We start from the raw sequence: 13557 nt of genomic DNA, 5'->3' as shown, positions 1-13557 counted from the left end.
AGATGAAAAATTGCTCGTAGCTCTTAAGGTATGCATTTTCGACTCCATGTTTACTGAGACTTTTTTGCTTCTAGTATCATACTTTCAACTTATGCATTTATGTCATTAATTATGATACACCCTGTATATTCTTATTCACTTACAGTTTCATAGTTTTTATGTCATGTGGTCAGTTGTCTCAAAGTATTGAGCACATGGAAGTTCATTGCTGGAAGAACCCAGTGTTGAAGATGGCTTGTTATTTTTTTGAAAAATTGTGCATAAAAATGAAAACATTTATTTGGCCAAACATCCAAAACTACACCAAGCATGTGGTGTCGGGTATCTTGTCTTGTGTTCAGCAGTACTAATGTGGTAGTGACAGTTGACTGAAGAACACAGGAGTTTTGCATTTTGCGTGCTCGTGTACGCAAAATACACAATGGATTGTATTCAGATTTCCCTAGCAAAACATGACCAATCAGGGCTACCAGCTGTGACAATAAGTAGACAGTTGCTGGCTGGAAGTTTTAACTAGATACAATCCAGAAGTAATGTTGCTTTTTTGTGAGGGTGTGTGTTATGCTTGCTATTTTTCAAGTAAATATTGAATTGGTAGTGAAGCGAGTAAGAGGATGTCTAATTGTACAGTTTCTCGTAGCGCAACTTTGCTTACAAAGTTGGGGATATGGTTTAAAATCAGTGTTATTCTTAAAAATGTAAGTATCTCACTGAAAACAACTGATAAATTAAATTGATAGTACAAGAATATGCACAGGACGTTTCATTCCAGAGAAACATGAGGTGTGTGTGTGTGTGTGTGTGTGTGTGTGTGTGTGTGTGTCTCTATCAACATACCAACACTTTCGTTTGGTAAGTTACATCATCTTTGTTTTTAGATATATTTTTCCCATGTGGAATGTTTCCCTCTATCATATTCTTGTTATATACTTTGTAATTTCAACACGGTGCAATTTTCATGTATAATGTGCACCACTGATATTGGATACTCAATAACGAATGTACCCTCCTCTGGCACTAATGCACATTTTGCACCTGTTATTCATGCTGGCTACTAAACTGGTGAAGAGTTCTCGGGGGATATTGTCCCATTTCTCTCTTAAGGCAGTTTTCAGTTCCTGCACTGTTCAGGGAGTAGATGTTCATTAAGAAACACGTCTGACAAGAGCTTCACACCTGTGCTCTATAGCATTTAGGTCCAGGGAGTATGAAGGCCATTCCTTATGTTGAATTTCTTTACTTTCCTATGTGTTCAACACCTCAGTGGTCCTGTTTGGGTGGGCATTGCCATCCATAAGCAGAAAGTCACTACCTGCCACACCCCTAAATAGACAGACACAATCACTGCAATAGTGCGGTGCTATAATGGTATCTCATGTAAAGATACGCATCAGCATTTGGCCATTATGCATAAAGCCTGCAACCACACTTCAAGGCCTAGGCCGTAGCGATGAGGTTCAATAACGTTCTGTGGTTTGTAACAGCTTTCCTTCTCTCCCCACACTAACTGGTGGCCAGAATCACTTGCCACAGTGAAGCAGGATTCGTTGGAGAACATTACTCTGGACCATTGTTGCTGACCCCCGAACAACATGGTCCCTTCACTGACAAACTCTTTCACGATGGTGTGGTTGAAGTGGGATGCATTTATCAGGCTTCTGAGCATACAAACCAGTCTGATTTAATCACTATGAAATAGTTCTGGCAGAGACATATGTACCAGTAGCAGCTGCAAGGTCTGCACCTATCTGCATAGGAGTGAAATGTCTGTTCCTTTTTGCCACTAGGGCTACATATCGATTGTCTGATGATGTAGTGGTCCATCTGCAACCACCAACATGCTTTCTAATAGCATTTCCACCTTCAGCAGCTGTTTTTAATTGTAAGAAGACATTGGACACACTCATTACCATGGCCACAGTAGTGACACTTTGGCTGGCTGCAGACTGTCCAACTGCTCATCCCACAGTTGTAAGCAATCAACTGATGTCAAACTATTCGTTCCCACAACAACCTTCATCAAACACCGTACTGCGTGACGTGCGAATGCGTGCAATGTGTCTGTGTACAGTCTTTGCTGCAGTTACCATGTCCCACCCTGTACAGTTCCTTTTACTGTCATTGGTCAGGTGTTATGTAGCAATTATTGGTTGTTCTGTAGAAATTGTCAAACAGTGTATTAGCCACCATGTTTCAGGAAGTCGTTCTGCCATGGTCTGGAAAGCCAGAGAGTTCATTAAAGTTTTGTAACCTGCACAATTGCTGAATTTCACTTTGAGATCATGCCTGCTGTGTGCTCAGAGTATAAATGCACACACACATCTCAAAAATAGATTGAAGATTGGTCCATCTGTAATGACATCAATGTCAATGGGACATTAAACCCTAATCTTCCTTCCTCCTTGAAGATTAGTGTACACATTCTAACATACCTTCTGTAACTGTGCTGTGTTTTGTGTACATTTCTGTATTTGTTCACTTGTGTAATAAAGCTTTTTCCGTCCAAGTTCTCCATGGCATATACCTTAAGTCATATGATATTCCAAGAATTTTGTGACGATGGAGAAGCCCAACAGTGGCTTCCATCATCATACTTTGTAACATTTCTCAAATGTCAGGAGCATAAATTTGTAGGTTTTTGTTGTGACAGAAAACTTAGTTGTTGGATGGAATGTACACTAAATTCTCTTTTTGTATGAGTATTATAAAGTAAATGATTCAGTTTTTGATAGTTGCAATATGCATTGCTCCAATAATTTTTTTTCTAGAAATTTTAAGTGAAGTGTGCTTTCACGTTAGAAAGTGTGAATTACAGACAGAAATGCCTGTAACTTCATGTGAGCAATTCAAATTATAATAGGAGCTGTCTGTATGCAAAGTAAAAGTTGCAAAGTACTCCAATCTTGATATGCTTTTAAAATGGGTAGTCTTTTTGCAAAGTGGGACCTATATAATGAGCGGATGATAAACTAATTCAGGAGAAAGCTAAGTTAGCAAGGCAGTGCCTTGGTAATAATTTCATAATAAACTTACGATCATCCAGCAACTTCACTGTATATTAAACAGACTGGGTGGTTTAGGTTGTAAAGTACCTGATCCGCGAGTCTGAGTTTACATAACTGATCCACATAACACACAGTTTATTTCACTTATTTCAAATTTGAATATAAAATTAAGGATATGTTACATGTAATTTGTTTTTATATGAACTTTTTCTAGAAAGTTTTTCTCTTAATTCTGTTCTCTGTGGGTTACATATGTCTCTAACTGATTTTGGAATTTTTCTGTGTTGGATTTGTTTTATTTATAGTGAAGGGTGTATTAAACTACACAAAGACTGATCTTAAAGTGCATTTCCCAGACTATATCTTCTTATGCTGACATTACTGGTGGTAATTTCACTTCTTCTTGTAACTGCTAGAAATGAACAACTGGAAATTGTCTAGGTATTTGACACATTACCTGTATCCTGGTTTTGACAGCTTAAAAATGGAGGGTTGTTCAGTTAGCTTCACTGTTGTCACAGTGTTGTCTCTCTTTGGTAATCGCTTGACTGGTGACATGTGGCCAGAAAATATATAGGAAGTGCTGTTTTTGAAAGATTGTGTTCATACATACGGTGCAATTATAGTTCCTCAAATTAATCACAGATGTGTTAGTGCTTTATATCCCCAGACTACAGCTGTACATTTCATCAGTCTAATGACTGTCATGTTTGTGAACCTCGTCACCCAGTCAGTCAGTGTCCTATGCCTATTCAGTATTACTAGGGGCATTCAAATTAAACCTGGTCACTAGTGTAAAGCAACGGTAACGATTTTATTAACTCAAAAATGTAGTTATACACTATACACATTCTCAAAAAAAACTGTGAAAACTGTTGGCACATTTATCCCAATGTGACACTAGCCAGTCGATTCCATCCTTGACGAAGCTAGTAGGCTGCCGTCGGATCCAGGCCTGGACCCAGTCACACACTTCATCATCCATTGTGAATCGATGTCCGTGAATAGCTTGTTTTAGAGGCCCAAACACATGAAAGTCACTCGGTGAAATGTCAGGTCTGTACAGTGGATACTCCAGCAGTTTCCCACTAAAACTGCTGCATTGTCGTCTTCACCGCATTGGCCATGTGTGGGCGGGCATTATCATGCAGGAGGATAATGCCATTGCTCAACATGCCTTGGTGTTTAGACTTGATTGCTTGTCTAAGGTTCTGTAAACTGGCTTGATAACGCTGGGCATTGATGGTGGTTCCCCTTTCCAGGAACTTGACAAGCAGTGGGTCCTTGTGGTCAAAAAAGGACTACATCATGACCTTCCCAGAACTGGTGTGCACAGCCTTTGGTTTCTTTGCGGGTGGTGAAGTTGCATGTTACCACTGCTTGCTTGGACACTTGCTTTCCGGTTCAAAATTGGGACACTGTGTTTCGTCACCTGCGACAGAATCCGACAGAAAGCTGTATTCCTCCTCCTGGTAATGTTGCAGATGACTCAAATACAGCGCAATTCGAGTATTGCACTGCTCGGCGGTCAGTTGGTGGGAAACCCACTGTGCACAGATTTTTCAAAACTTCAAGTGTTGATGCATTATGGTGTGGGTGTGCACACGCTAATACCTAGTAACCGATGGATCTCATCCATGGTGATTCTGTGGTTGTCAAAGACTAAAGCATTCACTTCCACAACCATTTCGTGTGTGATGACACGATGCATCTCTCCAAGATCATCATCGTCTTCCAGTGACTCTCGCCCCTCAAGGAATCGTTTGCGACATTCCACAACACTTGAAGGAATCGGACTGTACTCACCATACACAGCCTTCATCCGTCGATACATTTCAAGGCATCCAACTCCCTCCGCCACCAAAAATCGAATCACTCCTCGTTGTTCCTGCTTACGCGCCTGCATGTTCGATATTGGACGATAACTTGTGTGACTACCTGCACTTCGGCGTGTAGCCACAGTGGTGCCACCTTACGTGTAAGTCAGAGGTAGATGCTCTGACCAGGTTTCATTTGAATGAACCTCATAGATAAATTCATATGGTGTGGGATGTGCCATCATAACTGAATTAGAGATGGATTTTTTTTTGGGGGGGGGGGGGGCAGTGGTCTTATGAGGGAGAGGAAGGTGGACTCCCAATCATCACTAAGAATGGAATGTCACATTCTGGCATAACATCAGCTCTTGTACTGGCTGTCTATGTGACACAGTTGCTCATAGGGATGTCAAGATACACGATATCAATGTACGTGTTCACATTCAGGCCGTAAGTGCCCAACACAGGAGACACTCAATCTGAAGCTGAGGAGACACTGTGGTTTTCAGATGACATGTCAAGAGTGCACCACAAATACCTCAATTTGGGGAAAACTGCCGCTGCCAGAGTCGTCTGCTGGGCCCTAAAGGGTCAGCAATAGGTTGGCATTGGCTATCATGATCAAATGGCACACGGATTAACATGGTCACAAGAACATTGCCACTGGGTGCTCAAAGTATGAAAATTGTGTTCGTGCGTGTGTGTGTGTGTGTGTGTGTGTGTGTGTGTGTGTGTGTGTGTGTGTGTGTTGCCTAATTGCAGTCCTATTGAACACATCTGGTATGTCATTGAGTGAGATGTGCAAGGTTAAGGCAACTGTGTGTTTGAAACTCACAAGATATCACAATGATTCACTGATGCTCCAGCAGCAAGGTAATGTATTTGCTTACACATTGGTTGCTCTGATGTCAAAAAATTGCATGAAGCAGACTTTTATATTAGTGCCCTACTCACTCTATTCCTCACGTTTGTACCATTTCACCGTTTTTAGTAGCCTAACTATAAGAAAAAGGCTGTGTGGAAGCAAATTCTGCCAAATGAAACCTCATATGTGGTGTGAACGAATATGAAGCAAAATTGGAAACAATTTTTTGAAAGAAGATATAATGTCCCATTACACCAAATTCCTTGAACTCAATGGGGATTATTTTCCAGTTGCTGTAGTGACATTTACAAACAGCTCCTAAAATAGACAGATTTAATTAGAAAGTTTTTCAGGATTCATGAGAGAAACAATTATTGGAATTATGAATTTGGTGTTCATTTGTATGTTGTCATAATCAATAGAATCTGTTTACTGCAAATGTAAGGAAAACATTTTTTGTTTCAGGTTGTGACGTCGTTGATTGGCTTCATAGTCATGTAGAGGGTTTCATTGATAGACGAGATGCTCGTAAATATGCATCTCAAATGCTCAAAGCTGGATACATAAGGCATACTGTTAACAAGATTACGTTTTCAGAACAATGTTACTATGTTTTTGGTGATGTCTGTACAGGTTGGTATTCCTGATAGTCTTGAAATTTAGTTAACCACCACTTCTCCATCAACATTATTTTGTTGTTGTTCTCATGAGTTATGTGAAAATTAATGTTTGTTTTGCAATACATGTGAGTAAGTAGCTTTTACCTTCATGTCACGAAAGATCAAATTTTACTTCGAGAATATAATTCATGTGCTGCATACATTTCTCCTTACCATTTGAGATAATACATAGGATAAAGACTTAAGTTTAATGTGGAATTTAGATTTGCCATGTCATTATTAATCATATTTGTACACCTTTAATGTGTGGTATCATAAGATTAATTTTCACCTTGAAATATTTGCGACTTTGTGCATCATCTCTCACTTTACCACACACTGGCTATTCACAGTCAACCACTTACAACATATCAAAATATTTGACTCCCCAAATCTATTTTTCTCACAGTACTACAATGTTGCTCATGTAGAAGCCTTAAAACATTTATTATATTGAGCATTTAATAAATAAATTTTCACAAAGTCTTACACTTGAGTAGTTTGTGTTCCTCTTTCATAGTTTGGTTGTAAAAATTAAAGAACAACAGATTTTCCTGCTGAATGTAACACTTACCTGTGAAAGCCTTCTCTTGTATTTTCGTGTCATATTAGTGCTATCACCATGAAATTGGTGTAGAGCTCCGGTGAGAAACAGCAAAAGTCATGTGGCAATGGAAGTTTTAAAGTAGAGCATCAAAAATGTAGACAGTAGATTACTGAATGTATTGACTCACATCTGCAGTATGATTGCCCCCAGATCTCATTGTATATGATTTAATTAATTTGTGCCTTATAAGTAATCGTAATTATTCTTTCCTGCTTCCAACAGCCATGTCGTCATTGAAAATACATGAAGACTGCGTATCTTTGGACCATGATACTGTTGGTCCACTTCCACCTCCAAATACAATGCCTGCTTCATGGGGTGGCTCCCATATGCCTTATTCGGGTACTTACCTCCCGCACACTGCCTCTGGATATGCACCTATGCCATTCAACTATACCAATGAACCATCTGTGTATGGATACACGAGAGAAGACAGTGTACACAGTGGCTCAGGTAAGACCAAATTAGTTTTATCTCTAGTACAAAACAAGTGTGTACAAGACCATTGGCACAAATTTGGTTCCTAAGAAAATAGGGTATATACAACAGTTGCTTTTTAGATTATGTACTAAACTAAATTCACAGCCCAATAGTGAGAACAATAATCTCTCTCTCTCTCTCTCTCTCTCTCTCTCTCTCTCTCTCTCTCTCTCTCTCTCTCTCTCTCTCTCATGTAATTCAGTGACGAGTGACGTGAATTTCAGAGAAGCAGATAATCAGCTGGTTGTATATACTGAATACTGGTTATTATTATGTGTACATAGTTAAAGCTCACTACTCGCATGGATAGATTAATAGCAAGTGTGGTAAAAGGACTGTGTGTGTGTGTGTGTGTGTGTGTGTGTGTGTGTGTGTGTGTAGGGGGGGTTGTATTTTTATGTTCCTGTTAGTCATCTGCGAATGTACATGTGTATGCTATAGTACAGTTATATGCACTATATAGCTGTAACAAGTGGTGACTGAGGAAAATTGTGTCGTGGTCAAATGACCCTTGCATTCAGGACAAGTGGGGTTCAGATTTCCATCCAAGCAGCCAGATTTATCATTTGTAATTACCTTAAATTTCTTCAGGTAAATTCTGGAATGTTTCATGTTAAAAGAACAGAGCCAATAATCTTCACTGACCTTGTCCGTGCCCTGCATTGAGTTAATCTCTAATTACTTCTACATAAGTGAAACATTAAATCATCATTAAGAAACTGTCTTATGATCAACCAGGAATGCATATTTTATACATTGTAATGAGGGATGCTCATTATGCTACCTAAGAGAAAAAATTATTTCGTGGTTGTAGGTTTAATACTTGCCATAACCAGCTTAATTTTCTGAAATCCACTAAGGAGACGAAATACCTCATGGCATGATTGTGCGTTCATTTACAGAACTATGTGAGGAATGTTGTCTTATCAGAATGTGGCTGCAGACATTAATTAATAGGGACTCCTAGTAGCAATGTATTTTTAATCTTTCTCACATTTTGTGGTTTGCAACAAAGGCAAAAAAAATTTCTCCTTGCACGTCTGAATCAGCTTCAGACTTCTTGAGTCATCTTGATGGAAATATCAGTGATTTCTTTTGTTGAATTATGCCATTTTTCTGTGTATTGCATTAAAACACTGAAATAAGGTATGTTGTCCCTAAGTAAAACATTTCAGTCTAATGCTCTATAAACATATTTCTTGTGTACTTCAAGGGGCATTTTGCAGGTGTGAAGATTCATAAGTTCGTGCTAAGTAGAAGATACTTTTTCATTTGATGCCCGTTTATTGGTGCACTTACATTTTGTCACGGTGCTCTACTGGACATGACATTGTCATAATTTAAAAACTGTTGATATTTCGGTTTGCTGTAGGGGAAGGAGTGAGGAAACTTTTATTTAGTTGGTTTTCTGTGGTGGAAGGGAATCATTCTTGTCATTTGGCAACTATCAAGGCCAATGGGTTGTATGCTCCTCATGTGGGACATCAATTGCACCATGGCAATTTCTGACTATTGTGACTCCCATCTCAAGCTGTTAAAGTGGCCTGTTAGACTCTGATGGGTGGCAGCCAGGTTGCACAAGCCTATAGCCATGTTATGTATTCATGTTGTTAGGATTTTTTTTAATATTTCAGTGGCCTCCTGGCCTCCTTGATCTTGTACTTCACCTCTTCTTGGTGCTCAGAAAGTATGCAAGTCTCAACAAATTTTATTTTTGTACAGTAATCATTCTGGTATTCAGCTGTCTGTGATTTGTGGTGCTGCCAGAGTCGAATGTAGCCCTCAAACTTCTGAATGCATACGCTACTGGCCTGCCAGTTTCACTTGTATCTACTTCTCCACATTCACAGTGCAGTGTGTAGAGCATTTACCTTGTCTTTGGTGGACCCTAACATATCCTGGATCTTACGGGTACTGTAAAAAATGGGCTGAACACCATCTCAGCATAGATGCTGTCCTGTTTAGTTACTGGAATCCGTCACATAAAGTAAGCACACTGCTGGCTGCTATTTATCTGCATCCTAGCTGCCTTTTGGCTCTGCTTATCAGTGTGAGTTATAACCATTCATCAAGAAAGTTGTTCACAACATTTTAAGTTCAGATTTTATATTGTATCACTTGGGCGCAATGTGCATTTAGTCAGCGAGCTGATGGCTGAATTCTGTGCTGTGTAGTGGTTTGATTCAGCATGTTAATAATAACTTTGTGTGTGTGTGTGTGTGTGTGTGTGTTTGTTGGCTTCAGGTGTACTCTATGCCCTGGATGTGCCTTACTTCCACATCTATGAATGGAATTGCATCCTGTTTCTCTGCCTCAAGCACAAAAAGGAATCTTCTTGTGCAGGCTGTTCATATAGTCCTGTGTAGCTCTGACTCGCCATGTGACGACTGTGTTATCTACGTATCTAAACCAGCAGTGTAAGTGTAACAGAGAAAAATTAAGTTTCATTGCTTCAAAGGCCTCCACGAATGCATCAGCTGCTAATGGGGATGATAGATAACCCATTGCTATGCTGTCTGTATACTCATGTTTTCTCTGACATTTGTAGTAATTTGTTGACAAACATAGCTGAACCGGGTTGCAATTGTCTGGTGGGATAGGCTCCTGTAGGATGTAGAGTTTCATCTGCTGGCATATAGGTAAAGAGGGACTTTACATCATTGCTAACTGTCAGATCTGTTAGTAAAATTCTCTCCCCATTGTGTGTTCTGTAACATACATAAAGTTCTTCATGTAACAATCTCTTATGCCAACAAGATTTTGTAATTTCAAGGCTTCCTTTGCCAAGTTGTACATAAGTGAGTTGATGTCATTTAGTGTTGGTCTTAAATGGTGGCCTTCACATATTCTTGTACTCCATAAGTTTTAGGTTGAATTGTAGTTTTGGGCACAAATCTTTGGCTGTGTCGGTATTAATTCTCAAGTCTTTGATTGAGATCTACACCATTGGAACTATCTTGGTCTTGAAGTCTGCCTTAGTTCTTTGTAAATGGGTTCATTTAACAAGCCTTTTTCATCTTGTCTTGGTATTGTGTGCTGTTCAGAATGACAATAGCCTTGCCTTTATCTGCTTGCAGTATCACAATTTCCTTGTTCACATACGTTCTGTGAAGATGTTCCTTTTCTCACAGCTAAGGTTGTGCTTTGGTGGTGTGCCAAATGGTAAAATCTGTACAGTTTCCTGTCTACACTCCTCTGCTTCAATCGCAGATGTGTGGTGGAGTGCTGCTTCATTTCTTCGGTAGTGAAGTCTAATTCTCTTGCCCGTGTTTCCATGGCCGAGTTGCTAAAGGAATAAAAGGAAAGATTTACCACTGTTCGAGAAGTATCCAGTTGGGGTTTTATGAGGGTAGGCTGAAAAGTAACGCACTTACGCTTGAGGAAATTGGCTTAAAGGACTGATAAACACACCAGGTGGAAGGTAACTTTGTCATCTGTATGCATGCACAGTTTGAATGTGTTGTGTTCATCCAGTGTACTTAGAGTATCGTAAGTATGGAAATGTGTTCAAGTGTGCTATGTCTATTCAGAGTTAAACAGCATTATGTTAGTGAATATTTAACTGTTGCAAGAGTTACTCCTAGTTAGTCATCTTCAGTTAAATGGTGTTCATGGCGACAGTGCCATTGATGTATGTACTGTAAATCAGTGGGTAATGAAATTTTGTGGTTGCCTTGGAAAAGGCATAATTGTTGTTGAAATGTGCAGTGTACGTCCAATTGTTACCACAGGCGATAAACATTGAAAATTTGTTGATGATTTGATTCAAAATGACTGGTGAATCACTCAGTATCACAAACCATATTACAATAGCCAAGGAATGTTTCGACTTCATTGTTGAACAATTAGGATTCCATGAAATCTGGGTACAGTGGGTGCCACACTGTCTCAAAGACAGAAACAACTGTTGTCAATTGTAATGCTCCGAGCAACTTATGTAGCACTACCATGACGAAGCACAAGACTCTCCTATTTTTAAATATTGTGACGGGGGACAAGTCATGGGTCCAAAATTGTGACCCAGAAGAAAAAAGACTGGGCGCTTCTTCTCAGGCAAAGAAGTTCAAAATACAGCTGTCCACAAAAAATTCTTTCACTGTGTTTTGGGATGCTCGCTTATTTTATGTGACCGATCATCTGGTACGAAGGGCACTGGAAAATTCTTCTCAGTACATTGAGACTCTAAAACACCTCTGACATAGAGTTTGTCATGGTAAGAGGCAGCCTGGCACCCTTAATCTTGCAACATGAAAACACTCATCCACACAACTCGCATCCAACTGGAGGGGCTCTGCGAAACATGAAGTTTGAACCAGTTCCACACCTTCCCAAATCCCCCGATGTTGCACCTTGTGATTTTCTCTCCCTCTCTCCTCCCTCCCTCTCTCCTCCCTCCCTCTCTCCTCCCTCCCTCTCTCCTCCCTCCCTCTCTCCTCCCTCCCTCTCTCCTCCCTCCCTCTCTCCTCCCTCCCTCTCTCCTCCCTCCCTCTCTCCTCCCTCCCTCTCTCCTCCCTCCCTCTCTCCTCCCTCCCTCTCTCCTCCCTCCCTCTCTCCTCCCTCCCTCTCTCCTCCCTCCCTCTCTCCTCCCTCCCTCTCTCCTCCCTCCCTCTCTCCTCCCTCCCTCTCTCCTCCCTCCCTCTCTCCTCCCTCCCTCTCTCCTCCCTCCCTCTCTCCTCCCTCCCTCTCTCCTCCCTCCCTCTCTCCTCCCTCCCTCTCTCCTCCCTCCCTCTCTCCTCCCTCCCTCTCTCCTCCCTCCCTCTCTCCTCCCTCCCTCCCTCCTCCCTCCCTCTCTCCTCCCTCCCTCTCTCCTCCCTCCCTCCCTCCCTCCCTCCCTCCCTCTCTCCCTCCTCCCTCCCTCCTCCCTCCCTCCTCCCTCCCTCCTCCCTCCCTCCTCCCACCCTCCTCCCTCCCTCCTCCCTCCCTCCTCCTCCCACCCTCCTCCCTCCCTCCTCCCTCCCTCTCTCCCTCCACCCTCCCTCCTCCTCCCACCCTCCCTCTCTCCTCTCTCCCTCCCTCTCTCCTCTCTCCCTCCCTCTCTCCTCTCTCCCTCCCTCTCTCCTCTCTCCCTCCCTCTCTCCTCTCTCCCTCCCTCTCTCCTCTCTCCCTCCCTCTCTCCTCCCTCCCTCCCTCTCTCCTCCCTCCCTCCCTCTCTCCTCCCTCCCTCCCTCTCTCCTCCCTCCCTCCCTCCCTCTCTCCTCCCTCCCTCTCTCCTCCCTCCCTCTCTCCTCCCTCCCTCTCTCCTCCCTCCCTCTCTCCTCCCTCCCTCTCTCCTCCCTCCCTCCTCCTCCCTCCCTCCTCCTCCCTCCCTCCTCCATCCCTCCTCCTCCCACCCTCCTCCCTCCCTCCTCCCTTCCTCTCTCCCTCCACCCTCCCTCCTCCTCCCACCCTCCCTCTCTCCTCTCTCCCTCCCTCTCTCCTCTCTCCCTCCCTCTCTCCCTCCCTCTCTCCTCTCTCCCTCCCTCTCTCCTCTCTCCCTCCCTCTCTCCTCTCTCCCTCCCTCTCTCCTCTCTCCCTCCCTCTCTCCTCTCTCCCTCCCTCTCTCCTCTCTCCCTCCCTCTCTCCTCTCTCCCTCCCTCTCTCCTCCCTCCCTCCCTCTCTCCTCCCTCCCTCCCTCTCTCCTCCCTCCCTCCCTCTCTCCTCCCTCCCTCCCTCTCTCCTCCCTCCCTCCCTCTCTCCTCCCTCCCTCCCTCTCTCCTCCCTCCCTCCCTCTCTCCTCCCTCCCTCCCTCTCTCCTCCCTCCCTCCCTCTCTCCTCCCTCCCTCCCTCTCTCCTCCCTCCCTCTCTCCTCCCTCCCTCTCTCCTCCCTCCCTCTCTCCTTCCTCCCTCCCTCTCTCCTCCCTCCCTCTCTCCTCCCTCCCTCTCTCCTCCCTCCCTCCCTCTCTCCTCCCTCCCTCCCTCTCTCCTCCCTCCCTCCCTCTCTTCTCCCTCCCCCCTCCCTCTCTCCTCCCTCATCGCTCCTACCCCCTCCCCCTCGCTCCTACCCCTCCCTCCCCCCTCGCTCCTACCCCTCCCTCCCCCCGCTCCTCCCCCCTCGCTCCTCTCACCTTGCCTCTTCCCCCCTTGCTCCTCCCCTCTCCCCCCTTGCTCCTCCCCCTCCCCCTTGCTCCTCCCCCCTCCCCCTTGC

General features: G+C 43.3%; 1 protein-coding gene across 2 annotated transcripts in view; it reads left to right on the top strand.

Annotated features, from left to right (window-relative positions):
• LOC126470180 (segment polarity protein dishevelled homolog DVL-3) overlaps nucleotides 1-13557 on the top strand; it is a 122709-nt gene that overhangs the window by 101206 nt on the left and 7946 nt on the right. For both annotated transcript variants that reach the window (XM_050097835.1, XM_050097834.1), the window contains exons 12-13: nucleotides 6153-6320; nucleotides 7176-7406. In XM_050097835.1, the coding sequence (XP_049953792.1) occupies nucleotides 6153-6320; nucleotides 7176-7406 (399 nt within the window). The remainder of the gene's footprint in view (nucleotides 1-6152; nucleotides 6321-7175; nucleotides 7407-13557) is intronic.

This window comes from Schistocerca serialis, chromosome 3 (assembly GCF_023864345.2).
Source record: "Schistocerca serialis cubense isolate TAMUIC-IGC-003099 chromosome 3, iqSchSeri2.2, whole genome shotgun sequence".
In the NCBI taxonomy this organism is placed as follows: domain Eukaryota; kingdom Metazoa; phylum Arthropoda; class Insecta; order Orthoptera; family Acrididae; genus Schistocerca; species Schistocerca serialis.
The sequence above is the reverse complement of the archived record's forward strand: the minus strand, read 5'-3'. Positions and strand labels throughout refer to the sequence as shown.